Below are 21,770 nucleotides of genomic sequence, written 5' to 3'. Positions count from 1 at the left end.
ATGTTTTAGCGCCCTGCGATATGTATAGCCCATACTGCAGCACTCTGAACACTGTCAGTACAATTATAGCTTGCTGGTATGAACCTCCATAGTACTGTCTGTCTGGCTCTTGGAGATCCTCGCGCTCATATGAACAAGACAGTGAATCGTCAGCGGCTTACTGTGTGGTGTGCTTTTGCTTCTTGCAGTCTGATTGGTCGCTTCTTCCTAGAGGATCCCGTAACTGGTCAGGCGAATCTTTCCTTGCCATTAAAACACTGAGTAAAGATAAAAGTAGCACCTGGATCATTGGTGAGTCGAATACGACTCACCTTACTCTTCTCATATGACACCTATGGACAAAACCGTTACGAATCGCTAACGTTTAGGCGTAAAAGCAAATTCACTAATCAATAGCCTACGAAAACCATCGCAGCGTTAAGTGCTACCAATACGCCAGATACAACAACAGTAGCTGTTCGGACCGCAGTTCGGAGTCACTGTTGTCATCTGGAACTTGATGGTGACTATTTAGAACCTGACTCTATCACTGCTAAAAATTATAACTAAACATTTTGAGAATATATGGACTACCTCATTAATACACTGCTTTAGACCTTCCTGTATTTTTTTTGTGCACTGATCATTTACTGGCTTGTAAGGAATATATGGAAAACACTGAGAAGAGGAAAGGACAGGAGGATAGGACATGTGTTAAGGCATTGGGGAATAATTTCCATGGTGTGAGAGGGGCTATAGAAGGTAAAACTGTAGAGGAAGACAGAGACTGGAATACATCCAGCAAATAAATGAGGATGTGTGCAAGTGCTAGTCTGAGATGGGAAAGAAATGTTGGATAGTTGCTGCATCAAACCAGTTGAAAGACTGATGACAAAAAGAAAAAAAAAATTCTTTGAGATCTTAATACAAGCCATACCATCCTATTCTGCTTATTGCACTCAAGCCATGGTCTCCTCTACAATTTTTACTGCCCCACGTCCACATTTCCTTCCATTACAAAACCAAAAATTCATTGATGCCTCAGGATGCGCCCTGTCAAACGATGTTTTCGTTTAGTCAAGCTGCGGCATAAACTTCTATTTTCTCCGATGCTATTCAGCACCTCCTAATTTGTTATTCGATCTACTCCACTAGTATTCCGTATTCTTCTGTAGCGCCACCTGGCGAAAGTTGCTATCCTCTTCTAGTCTGAACTGCTTATCGTCCACGTTTCACTTCCATACAAGTCTGCGTTAAAGACAAATTCCTCCTTCTCAGAATTCTTTTATTGCCTTTGCAGTTTCTCTACTTTGGTCATTATTATTTATTTTGCTGCAGAAATTGCAAAATTCATTTATACATTTCATAATCTAATTTCTTAGCATCGTTTGATTTAATTCGATGTCATTCGATTTTCCTCGTTCTACTTTGGTTAATGTTCAATTTATAACCTCTTTTCAAGACAATATGTATTTCGTCCAACTGCTCTTCCAAGTTATTTGTCGTCTCTGACAGAATTACAACGTCGTCACTAAACTTTAAAGTTCGTGTACCTTTTTCCTGAACTTTAATTTTCTTTTCAAATGTCCCTTTGGTTTCCTTCACAGCTTGCTCAGGCTACAGATTGAATAACATCTAGAACAGGACCTTGAATAGTCTGGCTCCGTTCCCAACTATGACTTTATTCTCATGTTCTTCGGCTATTATAAATGTACTCGAAATTCTGTACAATCTGAAAATAACATTTCACTCCCTAAATTTTTATCCTTGCTACTTTCATCATTTCAAAAAGAATAGTTCAGTTAGCATTATCAAAAGCTTTCTCTAAATCAACAAATTCTATAAAGGTAGATTTGTCTTTCTTCTAGGTTATTTCACAGGATCAGTATTGCCTCGCGTGATCCTACATTTCTCTGGAACCTAAATTAGCTTTTCCTGAGGTCAGATTCCACCAATCTACCAGTGCTCTGTCAGATTCTACTCGCAGTACTGCATCTCCCACCGCAGCTTGACCTTCTTCCTCTTTTTTTATATAATATTATCTTCAAGTTTGTTTCTCAGTACTGGCTTGCCATCTGAGGTCTTGATGTTCATGCATTTGATTCTCTTTTTCTCAAGAGTCTCTTTAAGTTTGCTATAAGCAGTATTTATCTCTCCCCTAGTAATGGAAGCTTCTGTGGGTTTCTATCCACTCCCTCTTAGCCATTTTACATTGCCTGTCAGTTAGATTCTTTAAACGTTTGTATTCCCTTCCTCCTGCCTCATTTTCTGCGTTTTTCTGTTTCCTCCTTTCTTCCCCTGTGTTACCCAGGGTTTCTAAAAGGACTTGTTTCTTTTTTTATCTATGATATATCCTCTGCTGCCTCCCTCGATTCATCCCTCAAAACAACGTTTTCTTCTTTATTTCTTTCCCCTGTTTTAGTCAAACGTTGCCTAATGCTGAATCTCTCAACAGTCTCTCGTTACTTCAGTTTATACAGGTCACATCAACTCAATACTATCCCATTTGCAATTTCTTTAGTTTTAATCTGCAGCTTCTAACTTAAAAGCTATGGTCAGTGACCGTATTCGCCCCCACAAATGACTTATAAATTGGGTCTTCTTTATCTTACCTTTGCACAATAGGTACGTTACAACTTAAATGTGCTCGTTCAATCAGGCTGCACATGTCCGCCCCATTTGGTTAGTGGTTGGCGCATCTGACTGCCATGCGGCGCGCCCGGGTTCGATTCCCAGCCAGGGTGTTCTCCGCTTGGAGACTGGGTTTCGTGTTGCCCTTATCAAGGTTTCATCATCATCGAATCGCAAGTCTCATAATATGGGGTCGACTAAGAAGACCCGCCACTCTGCAGCCGAAGTAGCTGAGGTCAGGTGGTGGTGCCGCGCTTGGGAGCTACGCGGTCTGAGGCGCCTTCTTTCCACGGTTCGCGCAGCTCTCCCCCCCCCCCCCCCCAGAGATTCGATTCCTCCCTCGGGCATGGGTGCGTGTGTTGTCCACAGCGTAAGTTAGATTAAGTTGTCTGTAAGCCTATGGACCGATGACCTCAGCAGTTTGATCCCATAAGAACTACGATAAATTTCCAATTTCCAGGTGGTGACTGCCGGCTATCAATGCCACAGGAACATTCCAATTTTTCAATTTCTACATGTGGGCCTTTGGTGGCACGCAGAACATACCGTCTGTACACGAGCTCTGTCTACCCTAGGCGCAACATATCCGCACAACTGTGGCAATGCAAACAGCAATTTGGTTCTTTATATCATTGATGAGATTCACAGGCGTTTGGTTAACTATGTCCTTCAGATACTCCTGTAGAATGCGATGTCGGGCGACCTAGGAGGCCAGGGAACTGGACCACCCCCCGCCAATCCTGGTTTAGAAAATCTCGCACAATCTGAGCCCAGAGAGGCCGTGCACCATCTTGTTGGAAAACGTCTGTCTTGGGGGTCAGCCTGTTTTAGTAATGCAAGCAGCTTTGGCGAGTCAAGGACTTTCCTGAGAAAAAAATGGGCCGGCAACGTGATCAGCTATCAAACTCACCTTTGGGCTGTAGCGTACCTTTCCCTCACAGTACGTGAACTGGCTGCGCCTCAGGTTCGAGCACTGTTTTCGGATCTTACCCCACATATGAAAAGTTGCGTCATCAGAAAATTTCAGATTGTTTAGAACATTTCCATCGTCCTCTAAACGGTGAAGATCGTCCACAATGAATTGCATACGTTGTGGCTTGTCGACTGGTTTCAATGGGTGCAACAGTCGGAGCCTGTATGGATGCATCTGAAAACGTTTCCGAAGCCTGCTGCGCGGTCGGATCGCAGCTCCTGGGACGCCCTCCGAACAGACTTCTGCTGTGAACGTCGAAAAGCAGGCCGTATCGATTCTAGGTCGGTTGCACTTGTTCCAGGTAGTCCAGTATGATATTTCACACCAACGCTTCCTGCCCGCTTAAAATTCCTGTACCAACGACGTATCGACGTGCGCTAGAGTGGACGCTTCGTATACCGAGATCGAAAGCTTGTTTGAACCTGTGTGTCCGATTTGTTATGAATACATCATTTCTCGTACTAAGCCTTTCCTTGAACCGTTGTTAGAATGCTGCACTCCAGACAACCTGGGACGGACATAAACACAACTTTATGAGTTTGTGTCTGTGGTGTGCGTACTGTAAGACCTACCATACACACACCATCAGATTATTTGACTTGTCGCTCTAACGCTGTAGGCGAGTGTCAGCAATATGTCTCGTGGTCTTATTGTGGCGTGTTTATCTTCTGCCATTAAGTCAGACGATAGAAATGCCACTTGCACGCTTAGAGTAGCAGATTGACGGTGACCAACTTTAAACAGAACTTGATTAATTTTCACACACATTTATTAAAATAATAACAAACATAGACATTATGTAACTTGATTCTGGATGCTGTTTACAATTGACAATCTGAAGTTCCTTTGGTCTGGGTACGTTAATCTTATTCTCACATATCTCTGATACTTGACAAAGTGTCTATACATTTATCATCATGGCTTTGTACAGGAATATGATAATCTTCTTAGGTGCAGACTGAAACTTGACTATAGACTGGTACAGACTAATGTAGACTGGTACAGACAAATGCAGACTAATGCAGACTGACTAATCGGAGGTCTGTACACTCGTTATAATACCTCGGGCGTTCATGTATCACTGCACGAGTGTGATCCGTGAGGAGAAAAGGTTCTACGTTAGCAGCAATCTCACTGGCTGCGTTACATATTAATACGTGGATCGGCAGAAGCAGAATTTGGTCCGTCTCTAAGGCAGCGCCATCTCGTAGTGCGGAGACGGACGAGCGCTGCGCTTGCGCTGTTGTGCTTAAGTGGGGCGCGCTCTAGTGGGAAAGTTGTGTACGCGCTGACTACACGGAACTATGTACACAACAGTGTGTCACATGCCGGCCAGGGTGGCCGAGCGGTTATAGGCGCTACAGTGTGGAACCGCGCGACAGCTACGGTTGCAGGTCCGAAACCTGCCTTGGGCATCGATGTGTGTGATGTCTTTAGGTTAGTTAGGTTTAAGTAGTTCTAAGTTCTAGGGGACTGATGACCTCAGAAGTTAAGTCTGTATAATATCCTTTATTTCATCATACAGTCTTTCAATTTCTTCATCATCTGAGTATAAACCTGTACTAATGTGTTGAGTGTTTGCTTCGTGTTAATGCATTCACTATACGGTTCCGTGTAATCACCACCTGGAAATCAGAATTTTCCTCTGGAATGTGTTACAGAAGAGGGAGACACTTTCGTTATGTCCTACGATAGAGATGTATGCCATAGGGACGAAAAAATAATGGCTGCAACTTCCCCTGCTTTCAACAGCTGTACATTAAAGGTTTTGCCTTCTTCTCCCCAAACTTTAATTCTCTTTCCTAATTTCTCTTTGGTTTCCTTTGTTGGGTGCTTAATGTAGGAAATGAATAACATCGGTGGTAGGCTGAAGTCTGGTCTCTGTCTTCTCAACTACAGCCTTACATGAACGTTCTTGACATCTTGCAATGGATCTTTGCCTCCCAAATATACTGCTTTTCTTGGTCTGTAAATTTTCATCTGTTGACATTTACTTTGTATTTCATCGTTCACTTCACGAACTCAGTACTATATGCAAGTCTACCGAGTATTTAAAAGTTAATAGTTATGGGAGGCTAATCGACTTGACGTATTTGGTAATAGGAGTGCCAGTACCCTAGAGAGACCACAGTGTTGGCATGTTAAAGCAGTCGCTTTCTTTTTTTTTGTTCACACACGACAGCAGTTTCCTTTCTGCCTCTCCTGACGCCAATAACAGAGGCTAACACCCAGTTTTCAAACTCCTCGCCATCGTCAGTGAGACGAAATGCAGGAGAGAGGGAAGAGGCATAGAGATATGGATAGATAGATAGATAGACAGACAGACAGACAGAGACAGAGAGAAAACAGATAATACCAAAGAGGCAATGATCTTTAACATCCATCACGACGAATATTTATGCTAGTACAAATTGCGTGCTAACGTGCCAGTGCAATTCCGATGGTGAAAAAAAAAAAAAAAAACAATCGTTTATACCGCTTTATCTCTAGCTCTATATGCGTTCATTATCGAAATTTTGCATGTATCGCGCTTCAGGGACTTCAATCCAGCCAGTATCGGACACCAGTGAATATGTAATGTCAGCAACATGAAGGAATGTATTAGGGAGATTTTTTTCAATTATGATTGTAATCTAAAATGTTGCGTCGATTTGACAGATGATTAACTATCACGCAGATAGTTATACTACTGTAATTGCTGTTTACATCAAACTACGATTAAAGTACAAAACATTCGATAGATTTGTTAACAACGTGCTTCGTGATTAATAAAGTATTCTTTCGACAGCCAGATAATAGTTCATTGGTATTGTCGGAATGAGTAGCTGATACTTGTTTCCAGATGTCTCTTTCAGGAAGATCGTTATTTACAGAATAGTATTTAAGAAAATAAACGTGAATTATTCTTACTAGATGCCTTTCTGTGAATGTACGAAGACTCTGGAAAAAAAAAATTCTGCTGTGCAGGAACTGCACGTAAGTGTTCTCACGACGAACAGTTAATTATCCCCTTGTTCAGTGATTTACTGTCGTACCGAATGTTGTAGCCTATGGACCTCTAGTACACCACACTTCCTCAGATTAAATGTCAATTTCCGAAGTATGTACTTGTTGGTAGGAGATAGGGAGGATGGAGGAGGCAGAGTTCAGGGCAGAGGAGGCTGCTGAATCGCCGAAGTACCGTCAAAAATATTTTTAGAGCCGCTACTGACTGACCGCAGACACTCGTGTTTGGGGGTATTCTGCAGCCTAAATGCGTCTGTAAAGGAAGAAATCTTAGAATTGTATTTTCTGCTTCAGACTAAATAAATTCAAAACTGTGATACGGCAATCGGTCCTAGAAATTTTTCTGCTCATTGTGCGCTTGTCTGAAACACCATCTCCAACTTACAAAAAGTCTTCTATCTGGACCACACACTGCAACTTTCGCAGCCTACTGCTGCACATTAAAGCCATTTGCAAGAAATTAATCTTCACATTTGCTCTGTTTAAATCTGATATGGTGTAATATAGTTTTTCCAACAAAATATATGAATCACCTTTTGCAGGCAGTCATGTTCCTTGTCACTTCATACAGTACTTTGAAGAGATGAGTTGGGGCCGGAGTGGCCGAGTGGTTCTAGGCGCTTCAGTTTGGAACCGCGCGATGCTACGGTAGCAGGTTCGAATCCTGCCTCGGGCATGGATGTGTGTGTTGTCCTTAGTTTAGTTAGGTTTAAGTAGTTCTAAGTTCTAGGGGACTGATGACCTGAGATGTTAAGTCCCATAGTGCTCAGAGCTAGTTGAACAATTTTTGAGATGAGTTGGGTGTACGGTGTTGAGCTATGATGTAACATTGCTTCCCCTATAGAAGTCATAAACACCTGAGACGGAACGGTATTGTGTAGCAGAGTTATTTTAGGGAAAAATGACATTTCACTGCAGTTCGACCATACTGATTTGCTTACTTGGTGGTTACAATCAATAAGTAGTAGTGGTTTTTCCAACTACCATGCTTTTGCAGTGGGTATGGAATACTTTGACGCACAGGAATATCGAGACACAGTGATTTACTTACCACTCCAAAGACACAAAGATGACAGCACATCCGACCTGCAAAGTGCTCCACAAGTTACGTCACCATGTGGAAAGACCACAATAACGACTCGTTGGCGCAGCACTGCGTCCATCAGCGGTGCGTGCCATCACCACCAGACAGCAAAACAACACCGTGCGGGAACACAAATAAATATGCAGGTCTCGAAGGCTTACGAGCAGCAAAGTTCAGCGACGAGTTAGGTGACAGAGTGCAGCACATTCATGTGTCAGGTTAGACAGTCTCCTCCAGCCAGCCGCTGGCCTCGTTGCTTAGGGTCGAGTTTCAACACCATCTGGATGCACATTGAATTCAGTTCAGTTTTTGCCTAGGTCCTACTATCTGCGAAGTGCACAGTTGCTTTGGCCTGCGCTAAGGCTGCACTAGCGTAAGTTGGTGCTACTCAGCGCCTAGCCAACGTGCATCCCAACAGCATGAATAACTTTTGAGGATGACTGCCGCAGCCACACCGCTACAGAGATGCTGTAGGCCAATGCCATGTTGTACCCGCCGACTCTACCTTGACATATTATAAAGCTTTCCTGTGACAGACACCTGCGGTACCTACCACCCCACGGAATCACCAACAGCCAGCTGGGAGAGCAGCTACACCATCCCCCCTTCCCCCCCCTCCCAGTTACCCTTTCTCCCAACTATGGTGGACGTACCACAACCTGACTTCCGTTATATTTTATGTTCAAAATGGTTTAAATGGCTCTGAGCAAAAAATGGCTCAAATGGCTCTGAGCACTATGGGACTCAACTTCTGAGGTCATAAGTCCCCTAGAACTTAGAACTACTTAAACCTAACTAACCTAAGGACATCACACACACCCATTCCCGAGCCAGGATTCGAACCTGCGACCGTAGCTCCTGAGGATGGAGATAACTGTTGAATGCTCGAGGTTCTCCCATTAACTGACACGACAAGAAATCTAAGAGCGGACCCTAGTCAATCAGTGGGTGCAAAAAATCAAATTGTTGAACTGGCTCTGAGCACTATGGGACTTAATATCTGAGGTCATCATTCCCCTAGAACTTAGAACTACTTGAACCTAACTAACCCAAGGACATCGCACACATCCATGCCCGAGGCAGGATTCGAACCTGCGACCGTAGCGGTCACGCGGTTCCAGACTGAAGTGCCTAGAACCGCAAGGCCACACTGGCCGGGCATTTTATGTCAGAAGTGGGATTGGTAGGGGTACTACCGACTGCATAAATGCCATTGTGAATAAGTAAGTACAGCTTGAATACCGTACCATGTTTTACTTTACTTTGTGGGAATAAATCACAGATGGGTGTATGTTGGGTTGGTTGTGGAGCTACAGTCAAGCGTAGATAGCTTGTGAGTGTAGATGTAGTCGTGTAACTTATAAATTTAAGCATCTTCCAGGTATCTACGCTAAATGGTGTGTGGGTTGATACTGAGTGCAGGAGTCTTTTATGATTCATTTTCAAATTCCTTCTTGCTTGTTTCCACAACTCCGCCACTTGCACAGCATCAAACTTCTCTGGCAATAAGTCGTTCAGGTACTATAGTCTGGAGCGAGGCAAGTTGGGTTCAAACGAAAACATCTGTAGCCTCGGTATTTTTGTGTGATTTATGAACAGCCATTCTGACTGTGTAGCTCGGCCAGAAAGAGACTTATCCCACTTTCTATGAACATCGTGGGGAAACGCAGTGAGCACTGGCCTTAAGTTGCTCTAGGGGCATCCAGCAAATGAGGGATTCAGGTATTACTGAATTCTGATGGGGCTGTATCCATCTCTAAACAAAATACCTAATAGTAATCGATGTAAAGGCAGCGATATTATCAGAGACTAAGATTAAGTCTTCCAGAGCCTACTTATCGTTCCTTGTTTCCATCAGCACAGACATGTTCCTTCAAATGTTTCAAATGGCTCTGAGCACTATGGGACTCAACTGCTGTGGTCGTAAGTCCCCTATAACTTAGAACTACTTAAACCTAACTAACCTAGGGACATCACACACATCCATGCCCGAGGCAGGATTCGAACCTGCGACCGTAGCAGTCAGACATCTTCTTTCCAGTCCTACTGAAACAAATATCACAACAGACTAGTTAAATGTAAACGTAGGCTTCCGTGGCCGTTGTCACAGTCAATGAAACTCTTCTGGGTTTGAGGCCGCATTGTCAACTATAAAATTCCGACGTTTCGGTGAGTGTTGCAAAACGCCTTCCTCAGGATGTACTGCTAACTGCTGGCAGTTAGCAGTACACCCTGAGGAAGGTAATTGAACAAAGAAGAATCAAGAAGTTATTATTTTTTCGATTAGTTTGGAAAACAACAAAAATAAAGCAAGGCATGTCACATTCTGTAGAACTATAATGATTAGTAGTATATACTTCAAAATTTCTTTTTTCCTTTAAACCAGCGATTTCAATTGTTTGAAGTTCGAACAAAGAAATTGGAGCATTTGGATTTTTCAGTCTTTCTTGTTCTAATTCAAGTGAATATTCTGGTTTATATTTAACATCAGGAACACGAATTTCAATACATTTTGTAACAATGTTACGTTCTCATTGAAGTGTAGAACTTTCTGTTCTCCATAACTCACCTTTGTTGTCCATTTTGTTCTCATTCTATTTATGTAGAATGAAATTTGATTTTTTATTTTTATTAAAACATTTCTAATTAAAATGTATCTTTGAGATATTTTGGTTCTTATTTATATAGAATAAAATTTATTAAATTTGAAAATTTTTAAATGAGAAAATGAGAATTTCATTTTTTTGATGTGGGCAAATGAGTTTTGATAGTTCTTATGTATAAAGAATAAAATTTATTATATTTGAAAATTTTTAAATAAGAAAATGAAATTTTGCGTTTTTCGATATAGCCAAATAAGATTTTTTGATTCTGATTTATAAAGAATAAAATTCCGAATTTGCAACCTGTAATTTTTACTCGAAAATGCTCTTCAGTCCAGAAGCAGCATGAATATACTACTGGTTGAAAATGTGCCATTACATGATCGATTGCAGATGGAGTACATACATGATGGAGCACTGACCCATTTTCAACCCTGATTGAGGTACCACCTTGCACTGGTATTTGAGGAGCAATGGATAGGTTGAGGAGCACCGATAGATTGGCATGAGTATTCTCCTGACCTTAAGTCTGTGGATTTCTGGCTTTGGGGAGATACAAAGACGATGGTGTATGTGACCCCTACAAACGATGTGGATACACAACGAGAATGCGTTTTCAGTGGATAAGACACAATCCAGCAACAACGAGGGGTTTTCCAACCAGTGTGTGATCCATTGAGACGTAGAATGATAGACTCCACTCCAGTGGATGATGGTCACATCGATCACATGTGAAGACATGGCGATGATTGACAATTTTGGTACTAGACTATAACAATGAAGATATGAGGTTTATGATCAATGTTCATGGGAACAATTTTTTCTTCCATTGTTGCATACTACATCTTCTGCAAATATTGGAACCTTTTTTTCCAGACATCCTGTACACCACACCAGGTCGAGACAACATTAAACAAGAACAACACAAATGGTCATCCTGTATGCCCTACTAGGCCTGGTCAGTACTAAATACGAACAACACAAATGATTCACAAGAATGCCCAGGATCACTAGCTGTTATCTAACTTAAATGTGCCCTATTACAAAAATGGCATCTGTTAAATCTACATTAAATTCCACTTATTGAAAACTTTCCTAATATTCTATCAAAGTGTTCGTTTACGCCCTACAACAAATTCTTACCTTGCAATGAATAACGTGCCTATACTCTGACTATAAAAATGCTGAGCTGAAATACACCATGGCACAGCAGTCTGCCTTCCTATTGTTATTTCTTTCAAATTTCTCTTTTAGCAAATTAGTTTTTGATTCTCTCTTCAAAGATAGTAATTACTTTTCACATGATAGTGTAAATTTTACTAAACACATTTTTCTTTGAACAGTGAGGATATGCTCCAAAATATTTATGAATTTCAAAGGGAAGTACTTAGGAATTGGATTCAATCGCATTAATGACACAAAAGTAAACTCAAACAAATGTGAACAATCAGCACTCATTCTCCGCAGTGCCATATAGCATAATTTCCGATTCTAAAAAAGTTTCTGTTACAAAATTTGTTTTCTTGAGTTCCTAATGCATTACTGTTTCACTAATCTAAATGGGGAAGGCTGATTACAATACTGAAAACATGATTTATAGTTCTCTCTGATTACCAACATGTAGATATTATTAGACACAATGAAATCTTTACACAGCGATATAAACTGAACTAGTGCTTGCTACTTACGAATTCGAAATAAATTACTGTTTTCTGATTCGCTGTCACTTTATACAATCATCTTAAACATCATCTTTCATCCGCAGATTACACATCATGGAACGTCTCAAACAGAAATCTTTGCACCGCATATTCACCATGCAAGCTACTCATCCTTTTACATTACAGCACCCTCTCTCGACAACTCTACAACTGCTACTGCCAAAAATTGATGCTTGACTGGACTAACCCAATTGCATGCTCATGATCTACTCAATAATGCAACCTCTGGAAACCAGAGACTTTGTATCGCTATGCAGCAAGTAAAGATGTTTAAAGTGACAATATTCTGGATAAACAGATAATTTTCATACAAATTGTAATCAAAGATGCACAAAGTGTTAACATACCAAACCAACTGTGATTTAGTACCATTTCACTTAATGTATAAACTTTTCAATGTGTATATGGTGCGTACGTGTAGGAAGTTATATTGACTTCCAACCAGGTCTAAAGTCTTCTTGGTGCTTAACTACGTGTGTGTGGTGTGTGTGCGCGCGCGCGCGCGCGCGCGCGCGTGTGTGTGTGTGTGTGTGTGTGTGTGTGTGTATACGAAGCCAGGGCCTTTCCAGTGCATGTTCTCTGTATCGTACTGTGAGCATCCTAGGCAGGGGAGGACTGTTCGCCAATCATGGATATGCTGTAACTTTTTCTTCCTCACTGCATTTTAACGACAAATCTAATATGTTTTGTGCAAGTCATAGTGCTCCACTCGGTCCACTTAGCCTGAACCAACTGCCGCCCACTTCTCAGCTCATGCTACACAGCTGAGGCTACGGGCTCTGTTGTACATGTGGCACCACGTGGAACTCGAACCTCATGGATATCTTTTGTCCTCTTTGTTTGTGTGAACGCCAACTGTATTACACTTATAAAACTACTGCACATCATATTGGAAATAGAAAATTGAAAAAGGAAAAAATATGATGCGTTGCCTAGGGAGTGGGCTTTCGGAATGGGACCTCGAGCCCCACATTCCTGTGCTGTGCCTCCCTAGAGTATTCCCCAAGACATGTTGAAATGGTGGTCTATTTAATTCTGGATTAGTGTCTTATAGGTCTTATATGGCACCTTATAGAATAACCGGCACACTGTTTTATACAGTGCATTCTACATCGTGTCTGTGTACTGTTTTAAGAAGGACTGTTACTCATATGTGTTTTGTGTGCTATATGGTCTCCCTTCATGTGTTTTACCATGTGTTTACTCTTATTCTAATTTGCGCTAAGCGTTAAAAATCTGTGTTATTAAAGGAACAGGTTTAACGTGACACCTTGTGCGATAACTAGCTACGATTATTTGATAACAGATGTCTCCCTGTTTGCCTACAACTTCATTGTGTGTTATGTCTTCTGTGTTGCTGTTAGAGGAGTCTGTAATACTGGAGTCCTGATATCAGCTAAACTCTTTGACGTCTACTACGATGCCTTTGGTGTCTCATTTGTTTATACATTGACGCAAAAAAGGTCGTAACACCAAGAAGGAGCTGTGTGACATAGGAGAAAGTTAGTAGGCGTGTTGTTACATTCGAAAGATGACGTCTATTAAATTTTCGCGCCAGTCTGATAAGAATGGCGCTACTAGCGCAGCTATGAGAATGCAGATAAGTTTTTTTTATGTACACGCTGTACCGGAAATTAGTATTAGTCACCTTTGAGGTTGCATGTAGTGGGTTGGTGTTAGTCAAGAATGCCTCTAAGGCGACAAAGACGCTATCATCAACACCTTACGCTGTGCGAAGGAGTTCACGTAATAGGGCTACGAGAATCTGGACGTTTATTTTGCGATGTTGCAGAAAGACTTGGCAGGAATGTAGCTACTCTATATGATTGCTGGTGTTAGTGGTCACAGGAGTTTATGGTAGCAAGAAGTCCGGGCACCAGACCGAGAGGGAAGACCAGCGTGTTCAGTGTATGGCTATGGCGCATTGTATTACGTCTGCAGCAGCAATTTGAGCAGCAATTGGCTCCACAGTGACACAACGACCTGTTACAAATCGGTCACTTCAAGGACAAATCCGAACCAGACGCATTTAGCATGCATCCCACTGACCCCAAACCATCGCTGTTTCTGACTCCAGTGGTGTCAAGCGAGAGCTAATTGGAGGGTAGGGTGAAGGTCTGTTGTGTTTCCTGATGAAACCTGGCTCTGCTTCGGTGACAGTGATGGCCGTGTGTTGAAGAGGAGTCCAGTTGAGAGCTGGTCATCAACCTGTCTGCGTGCTAGATGCAGTGGACCTATACCTGGAGTTATTGTCTGGGGTGCGATTTCGTATGATAACAGAGGCACCCTGACTGCAAATTTGTGCGTCAGTCTGGTGATTCAACCTGTTGTGGTGTCATTCATGAACAGCATTCCAACAGATGTTTATCAACAGGATAACGCTTGCCCACATACTGGTGTTGAAACCAAACATGCTCTAAGCGTCGACACGTTTGCTTGGTCTGCTCGATCATTAGATCTGTCTCCAATGGAGCACATATGGGACATCATTGGACGAAACTCCAGCGACATCCACAAACAGCATTAACCATCCCTGTATTGAGCAACCAAGTGCAACATGGATGGAACTCCATCTCACAAACTGACTTCCAGCACTTATAGAACAAGCACGTTTACATGCTTGCATTCAGCGATTACATCGGTTGATAATGTAACAGCATTTCACATTTTCAGTGGCTTATTTCACACTTATGTTAAGCCAGTAATGTTTCAGTGTTTATCACTTTAATACATTACTTAGACAAAATGTATTCCGTAAATTTCATTACTCTACATATATTATTTTTTGGTGTTGCGACCATACAGAAAACACGGTCGGATGTCAGATAAATATATATAGACACATGAAAAAAGGTTTGCATCACCCTGGTTCCCAGAACTCCTGAAAATAGGCGTTGACTGTGGATATTGTATCACAGACACAGTCCCTTTGACTGTTCAGAGATGTCACTAAACCCGCCCAAAGATGTAAATAACCATACATGAATGGTTCAAATAGCTCTGAGCACTATGGGAATAACATCTGAGGTCATCAGTCCCCTAGAACTTAGAACCACTTAAACCTAGCTAACCTAAGGACATCACACACATCCATGCCCAAGGCAGGATTCGAACCTGCGACCGTAGCGGTCGCATGGTTCCAGAACGAAGCGCCTAGAACCGCTCGCCCACACCGGCCAGCTAACCATGCATGAGCAGCGCCTATTAGGTGGAAGGGGTCCGTCAGCCGTTCAGTTCCAGTCATTCCACCAGGAAGGAGGTATGGGGCTCGTACTGTCTGTAGTTGAACCATGCCTAGACGGTCAATACCGCGGTTCGATCGCGTCTGCATTGTTACTTCGTGCCAGGAAGGGCTCCCAACAAGAGAAGTGTCCAGGCGTCTTGGAGTGAACTAAAGCGATGTTGTTCGGAGATGGAGGAGATAGAGAAAGACAGGAACCGTCGATCGCATGCCTCGCTCAGACCGTCCAAGGGCTACTACTGCAGTGTATGACTGCTACCTACGGATTATGGCCACAATGTTGAATAATGTTTTTCGTGCAGCCATAGGACGCCGTATTACGACTCAAACTGTACGAAATAGGCTGCATGATGTGCAACTTCACTCCCGACGTTCATGTCGAGGTCCATCTTCGCACCCACGACCACCATGCAGCGCCGGATAGACGGGCCGAACAACATGCCGAATGGACCACTCAGGATTGGCATCATGTTCTCTTCACTGAAGAGACAATCGTCGGAGACATGTTTGGAGGCAACCCGGTCAGGCTGAACGCCTTAGACACACTGTCCAGCGAGTGCAGCAAGTGGAGGTTCCCTGCTGTTTTGGGGTGGCAGTGTGTGGGATCGAGGTATGCCGCTGGTGGTCATGGAAGGCGCTGTAACGGCTGTACAACACGTGAATGCCATCCTCTGACCGGTAGTGCAACCATATCGGCAGCACATTGGTAAGGCATTTGTCTTCATGGACGACAAATCGCTCTCCCATCTCGCACACGTTGTGAATGACTTCCTTTAGGATAACGACGTCGCTCGACTAGAGTGGCCAGATGTTCTCCAGACATGAACCCTATCAAACATGCCTGGGATAGACTGAAAAGTGCTATTTTGGACGACGTGACCCACCAATGACTCTGAAGGATCTACGCCGAATCGCCGTTGAGGAGTGGGACAATCTCGACCAACAGTGCCTTGATGAACTTGTGGATAGCATGCCACGACGAATACAGGCAGGCATCAATGCAAGAGGACGTGCTACTGGGTATTAGAGGTACTGGTGTGTACCACCACCTCTGTAGGTCTCGCTGTATGGTGGTACAATATGCAATGTGTGGTTTTCATGAGCAATAAAAAGGGCGGAAATGATGAAACTTCCTGGCAGATTAAAACTGTGTGCCGGACAGAGACTCGAACTCGGGACCTCTGCCTTTCGCGGGCAAGTGCTCTACCTACTGAGCACCCAAGCACGGCTCACACCCTCTCCTCACCGCTTTACTTCTGCCAGTACCTCGACTCCTACCTTCCAACCTTTACAGAAGCTCTCCTGCGAACCTTGCTGAACTAGCACTTCTGAAAGAAAGGATATTTCGGAGTTATGGCTTAGCCACAGCCACGAGGATGTTTCCAGAATATGGAGGGAGCGTGAGTCGTGCTTGGGTAGCTCAGCAGGTGGAGCACTTGCCCGCGAAAGGCAAAGGTCCCGAGTTCGAGTCTCGGTCCGGCACACAGTTTTAATCTGCCAGGAAGTTTCATATCAGCGCACACTCCTCTGCAGAGTTAAAATCTCATTCGTGGCGGAAATAATGTTTATGTTGATGTCTACACCAATTTTCTGTACATGTTATGTTGATGTCTACACAAATTTTCTGTACAGGTTCCGGAACTCTCGGAACCGAGATGATGCAAAGCTCTTTTTGGTATGTGTGTGTGTGTGTGCAAAGCCAGGTAGTTTTCAGCAGTGACTGACGCCCCAGGGACGGGAGGCAGCGACGACGGCGTCGCCAGGCGGTGCCGCCCCCTCCACGCCGCGTTGAGCCGGGCGCCGCGCCGCCTGATTCCCGGCCGGCATTCCGCGCCGCGCGCCTCCGCTGCTGTCCTCTCACGCCCACGCGCAGAGCCGCGCGGCCCATTCCGGGCACGTCCCGGCCGCGCGCTTGACACATCTCGGGCTCGCACTCCGCTGTTACCCATTCACGCGAGGCCGCCGGCGACAAATGGCCGCTACGATCCGCCGTCTGTCTTCGGACGGCTCTGTCGCGAGCTCCGACAAAATTACCGCGCCATGCTTGTCACGTTGTAAGCGGCCTTCTCGTGAGATCACCGTGAGCTGTGGGATATAGAGCATCTTCCTTGCAGTGGAGCGTTTACGATCTTCCGTTACAGCGGGTACTGTCGATAAAAGCCGAGACTAGAGGTCTATTACATTATCTACAGAGCGTGATGCAATAATGTGCATTATAACATTTCTTCTTCTTACAGCTATGACTACTTAATCGCCATTCAAAACATCTTCAGAGCAACTGACAACATTACCTTTGAAGTTATGTAGCGGATCGGGGTTTTTCGATACTAGATATTGAGCGTCAGCGACAGAGGGGAACAAAGGTAATTCTTTTATCAGGGTCGGCGGAGGGAACGCGACACTTTGTAGGCAGTGGAATGTGTTCTTTCCTTGGGTAACGTGTGAATGAAACGTTTATCGTTCCAGTATCAGTTATTTATTGACACATAAGACCCTTTATACAGAGTAATACATTGTCGAAATTTTACACATTTTATTGGTTGTGATCCAGCAACCGTACGCTGTTAAATTACAGAAAGTATATACAGCCACTTAGGTTGCACAGAATTTTGTCAATAGACCACGGTTTAGAATGCACTAGGGCAGTCTTCATCAGAATAAAAAGTTACATGGAATGCATGTAATCGCACCATGGTTTAAAACATCTGAGCAAAAGTGCAGGAGTGAAACGATGTAGACGTGGCATGGAGGTGGTTCGATGAATCCTCTGCCAGGCACTTAATTACCAATTGCAGAGTAATCATGTAGACGTAGTTGTAGATATGTTACAGATCGGTGGGCTTCTTGGTTAGCTGACGTGGAACCGGTTGTAATGCCATTTCCTCGGACGAGAAATGAAAATCAAAAAGTAGCTCCAAAATTCGCAAAGATTTCCCCAAAACAAGTTGCAAATTCTATGAAAAATGAAGAAGCAAACAAATTTCCAGTTAACACTATTAATTGTATATTAACCAGTAATTGAATCAGGAATCTAATACTTAGTAACTTATTAACATACGAAGGAAAGATAGGATTCCTGTAAAATTAAACTCAAAATTCAAAATCATAGTAAATCGCAAAATCATTATAATTAAAATTCGCGAAGTAAAACCAACGCTCCCAAAGAATACTCCGTGTGAGTACTCTTTGAGATTCGTGAGTAATGGCTAAGGATAATTTAATCCATTGTCACTACGTTACGAGAGTTAGCCGAAGCAGGTCATACTTTTGAATTGGTTATTGCGATTTATTATGACGCAGTAAAACGATACTTTGACTTCAAATATTACGTTATTTAGAATTAAGATAGAGGACTTGCATATATTAGACAGAAGTGACTTTTAATTAGATAACCTGAAGTTAACACTATTTAGGAAGTGAACACAGACAATTTCATTCGTAATAACTAATGGACTATGGAACTTGGCGATAGTTACGAAGCATATAATTTATAATTCCCCTCAACACCTGGGAAAGCTTCTTCCTCACGGCTCTGCTAGGAAGTGACTAATATTCTGTAATAAACCAGCATATCGTGTCTCACGCAATTATCATTCAAGTTTTACAATATTATTTGTAGAGATAACGTGCTGAGATATTATTTGACTGAAGCGCTCGGCGCTTATATAGAAACTCCTTGACGTTAGGAATTAATAACACTGTTACGACCGATTATAGTTTTGAGATTACAACCAGTCTATAGGAATTTGGTGTCGCTGGAACTAATTTGAACGTATCACTAATATTTAAATAGCAACTGATAAATCATCGATTAAAAAAGATTTAATTACGACATTCGGCGAAGTAAATATCTCGCACAAGTCGCGAGTTCAGTTCATCAATGTTTTTTTTTTGTAACATCGATACCGATACATAAGAAACAACAATCTCATTGCTCTACCGCTGAGTGTTAGCCAAGACCGAAGATCCGAAGTAACGTTACACGGTGGAGCTATGCTACGCCCCGACTGGCGCCAAAACCAATAGTTTCATTACAGTTTATTAGTTAAATGAGACGTCAAACAGGAATTAGCGGGAGGGTAAAAATTCTGTAATCAACGTACTTATGAAAGTAATCAAACTATAATATTTGAAAAAGTAGAAAAGTTGTTATCAATCCGAATCACTTCGTGCGTTTGTCGACTTGTCACCAGTTATGACGCGAGGATGGTATCCGTAATGGCGGCAGTCGTTAAGCTCGCGCCTTGCTGAAAACCAGTGAGGTGGCGTATTGGGCAGCGCTGCGGCCAGTCCAGACCACTTGCAGTACATTGTCGGAAAGCTATTTATTGTTCATTTTTGCACGAAAAACCATGTTTTCGTCATACCAGGGTTGCACAAAGTATGGAATCAACGCGAGGAACGCTGGAACATAAATGTAGATGTTCGCCAGGTCTGAAGGTTGCGCTGTTGTATTTGACCACCAGCGGCACCTGTACAATGTCCTCTGTATGTTGGAAGTGTGTGTCGTGGTTAGAACAGAGTTCTATGTAGTTGTCAGTGCATTACATCGGAGTTAACTGAATTCGACTGTGGACAGATTGTTGATGCTCGTATGGTAACTAGGATACCCGAATTGTCTGGCGTTTCACGAGGCACCATATCGAAGAGTTATACAGCATACAAAGAGTTATACAGCATACAGTTAAATCACTAAGCGGACGAAAGTGCGCGTTGTGACAGACAGACATTGAAGATTTTTAATTTTTAATTTTTTATTTATTTTATTTATTGCCAAATTATAGACCTGTTACCTGATGTTTAAAACAGGTCGTACATCTTACAATTTTCGTTTTTCATCTTTTTACAGTTTTCTTTCCTTTTGTTTTATCTACAACATTTACAAAGAATAATTCAAAATAACAATAATTTGAGGTTGAAATATAAATAAAATTTTGTTGTTTTTAAGAAGAATATAAAAAGAAGATAGGATAGATGAGAGATATGTTAGTACCATCACCGAGTGTGACTGACGGTGAATACCTCGGAATGGTTTCATCGAGCCGTTGACCGCCAGTCACACACACACACACACACACACACACACACACAAATTGTATTAGTAGAGAAATAATGTTTCTTATCCTATTTGTTACTAATCCTATGTATTAACTACATTAGGTGCGCATCCTTGTACAGCATTTGGTGTTTTCTTGGCTAGATTGCCAGCAATTTGCTTATTTACTGTCACGTCTCAGCTTCCTCCTCCTGTTCCTCCTCATTTTCACTATTTTCGCTGTCACTGTGGGTATCGCTGTCCATCCTCTGGAGATTTCTGTTACGCTGCACATAGGCATGTCTGTGATGTCGTGTCCGCATATACTCTTCATGTGTTGTTTTTGAAATACTGTTTGTCAGTGCTTTTAATTGTGCCCATTGTTCTTCGTCTCTTGTTGCTGTGTATATATCTATGTCTGAATCTGTGTAATCTAAGTGTAGTGTATGTCTATTGTTCGCGTATTGCCCGCAGAAAAAGACAGTGTGTTCTGGGGAACCTTCTTCCCCGCATGTGCATGTAGGTGTCTGCCTCAGACTCACGCGGTTTAAGTGCGTGGGATAAGGTCCGTGCCCGGTTACGAAATGTACCATACCGCGGCTGGGATCGATATGTCTCATTCTCAACCGCTCCCTTATGTCAGGGAGGAAGTCGTGCAGTCTACGTCCCTTATCACTTACATCGCACTCACCTTGCCATGTATCCAAACGCCAACTTTTAAGGTGACGTATCGTCTCTATGGGCACACCGGTTATTGTGTGTACCTTATCTAGTCTCCCCACCTTTAACCAGTACCTTGCAGCTCTGTATTTGATCGTGATATCTATGGGGCATATTCCGAGCACCACATACAGTGCATCCGCTGAGGTGGTACCGAAGGCTCCAGACAGCCTAAGTAGGACACTTCTCTGCCCTCGTCTGACGGATGCTTTGTTGGTGACCACGTTCGTCTATGTGCCCACGTGCTAGCTGCAAAGCTGAGTACTGATTCGAAGAGCGCATAGTGGTATGTACGTATGACTGGTAGAGGTAGTCTGTACTGTTTTGAATTTAGCCTCACCAGTTTGTGGAGTATTTTTTCTGCTTTGTCTGTTGTCAGCCTCATGTGTTCGTGAAAATTCAATTTTTCATCTATGTGTACCGCAAGATAGCGCGTAATGCGTGCTCGTTTGATGTTTGTGTCCCCAATTTTAACCGAAGGATTCCTTTGGAGTGATCCTTTCAGTAAAGTGTATGTTGTTTTGTTTTCGGCTATCCTGAGTTTGTTGTTGTGACACCACTGAGTAATTGTTTGTAGTAATCCACTGGCTTTCTCTTCTAACTGGGCTCTGTTGTTTGCAGTGACTACAACTAATAGGTCATCTCCGTAGGCGACAATTCCGTCTGACCTGTCATCCCCATCCAGAAGTTGTAGGAGGGGTTCGATTGTTATGTCCCAGAAGGTGGGGCCGCAGATCGACCCTTGAGGACAGCCTTTGGTAATTCTTTTAATTACTT

General features: G+C 42.8%; 1 protein-coding gene across 1 annotated transcript in view; it reads right to left on the bottom strand.

The window, feature by feature from the left end:
* LOC126455991 (esterase FE4-like) overlaps nt 1-17,187 on the bottom strand; it is a 198,369-nt gene extending 181,182 nt beyond the window's left edge. The window contains exon 1 of the mRNA XM_050091748.1: nt 16,960-17,187. Within this exon, the coding sequence (XP_049947705.1) occupies nt 16,960-17,187 (228 nt within the window). The remainder of the gene's footprint in view (nt 1-16,959) is intronic.
* Nucleotides 17,188-21,770: the final 4,583 nt, after the last annotated feature.

Source organism: Schistocerca serialis, chromosome 2 (genome assembly GCF_023864345.2).
Source record: "Schistocerca serialis cubense isolate TAMUIC-IGC-003099 chromosome 2, iqSchSeri2.2, whole genome shotgun sequence".
Classification (NCBI taxonomy): Eukaryota; Metazoa; Arthropoda; class Insecta; order Orthoptera; family Acrididae; genus Schistocerca; species Schistocerca serialis.
This window is presented reverse-complemented; position numbering and strand designations above follow the sequence as displayed.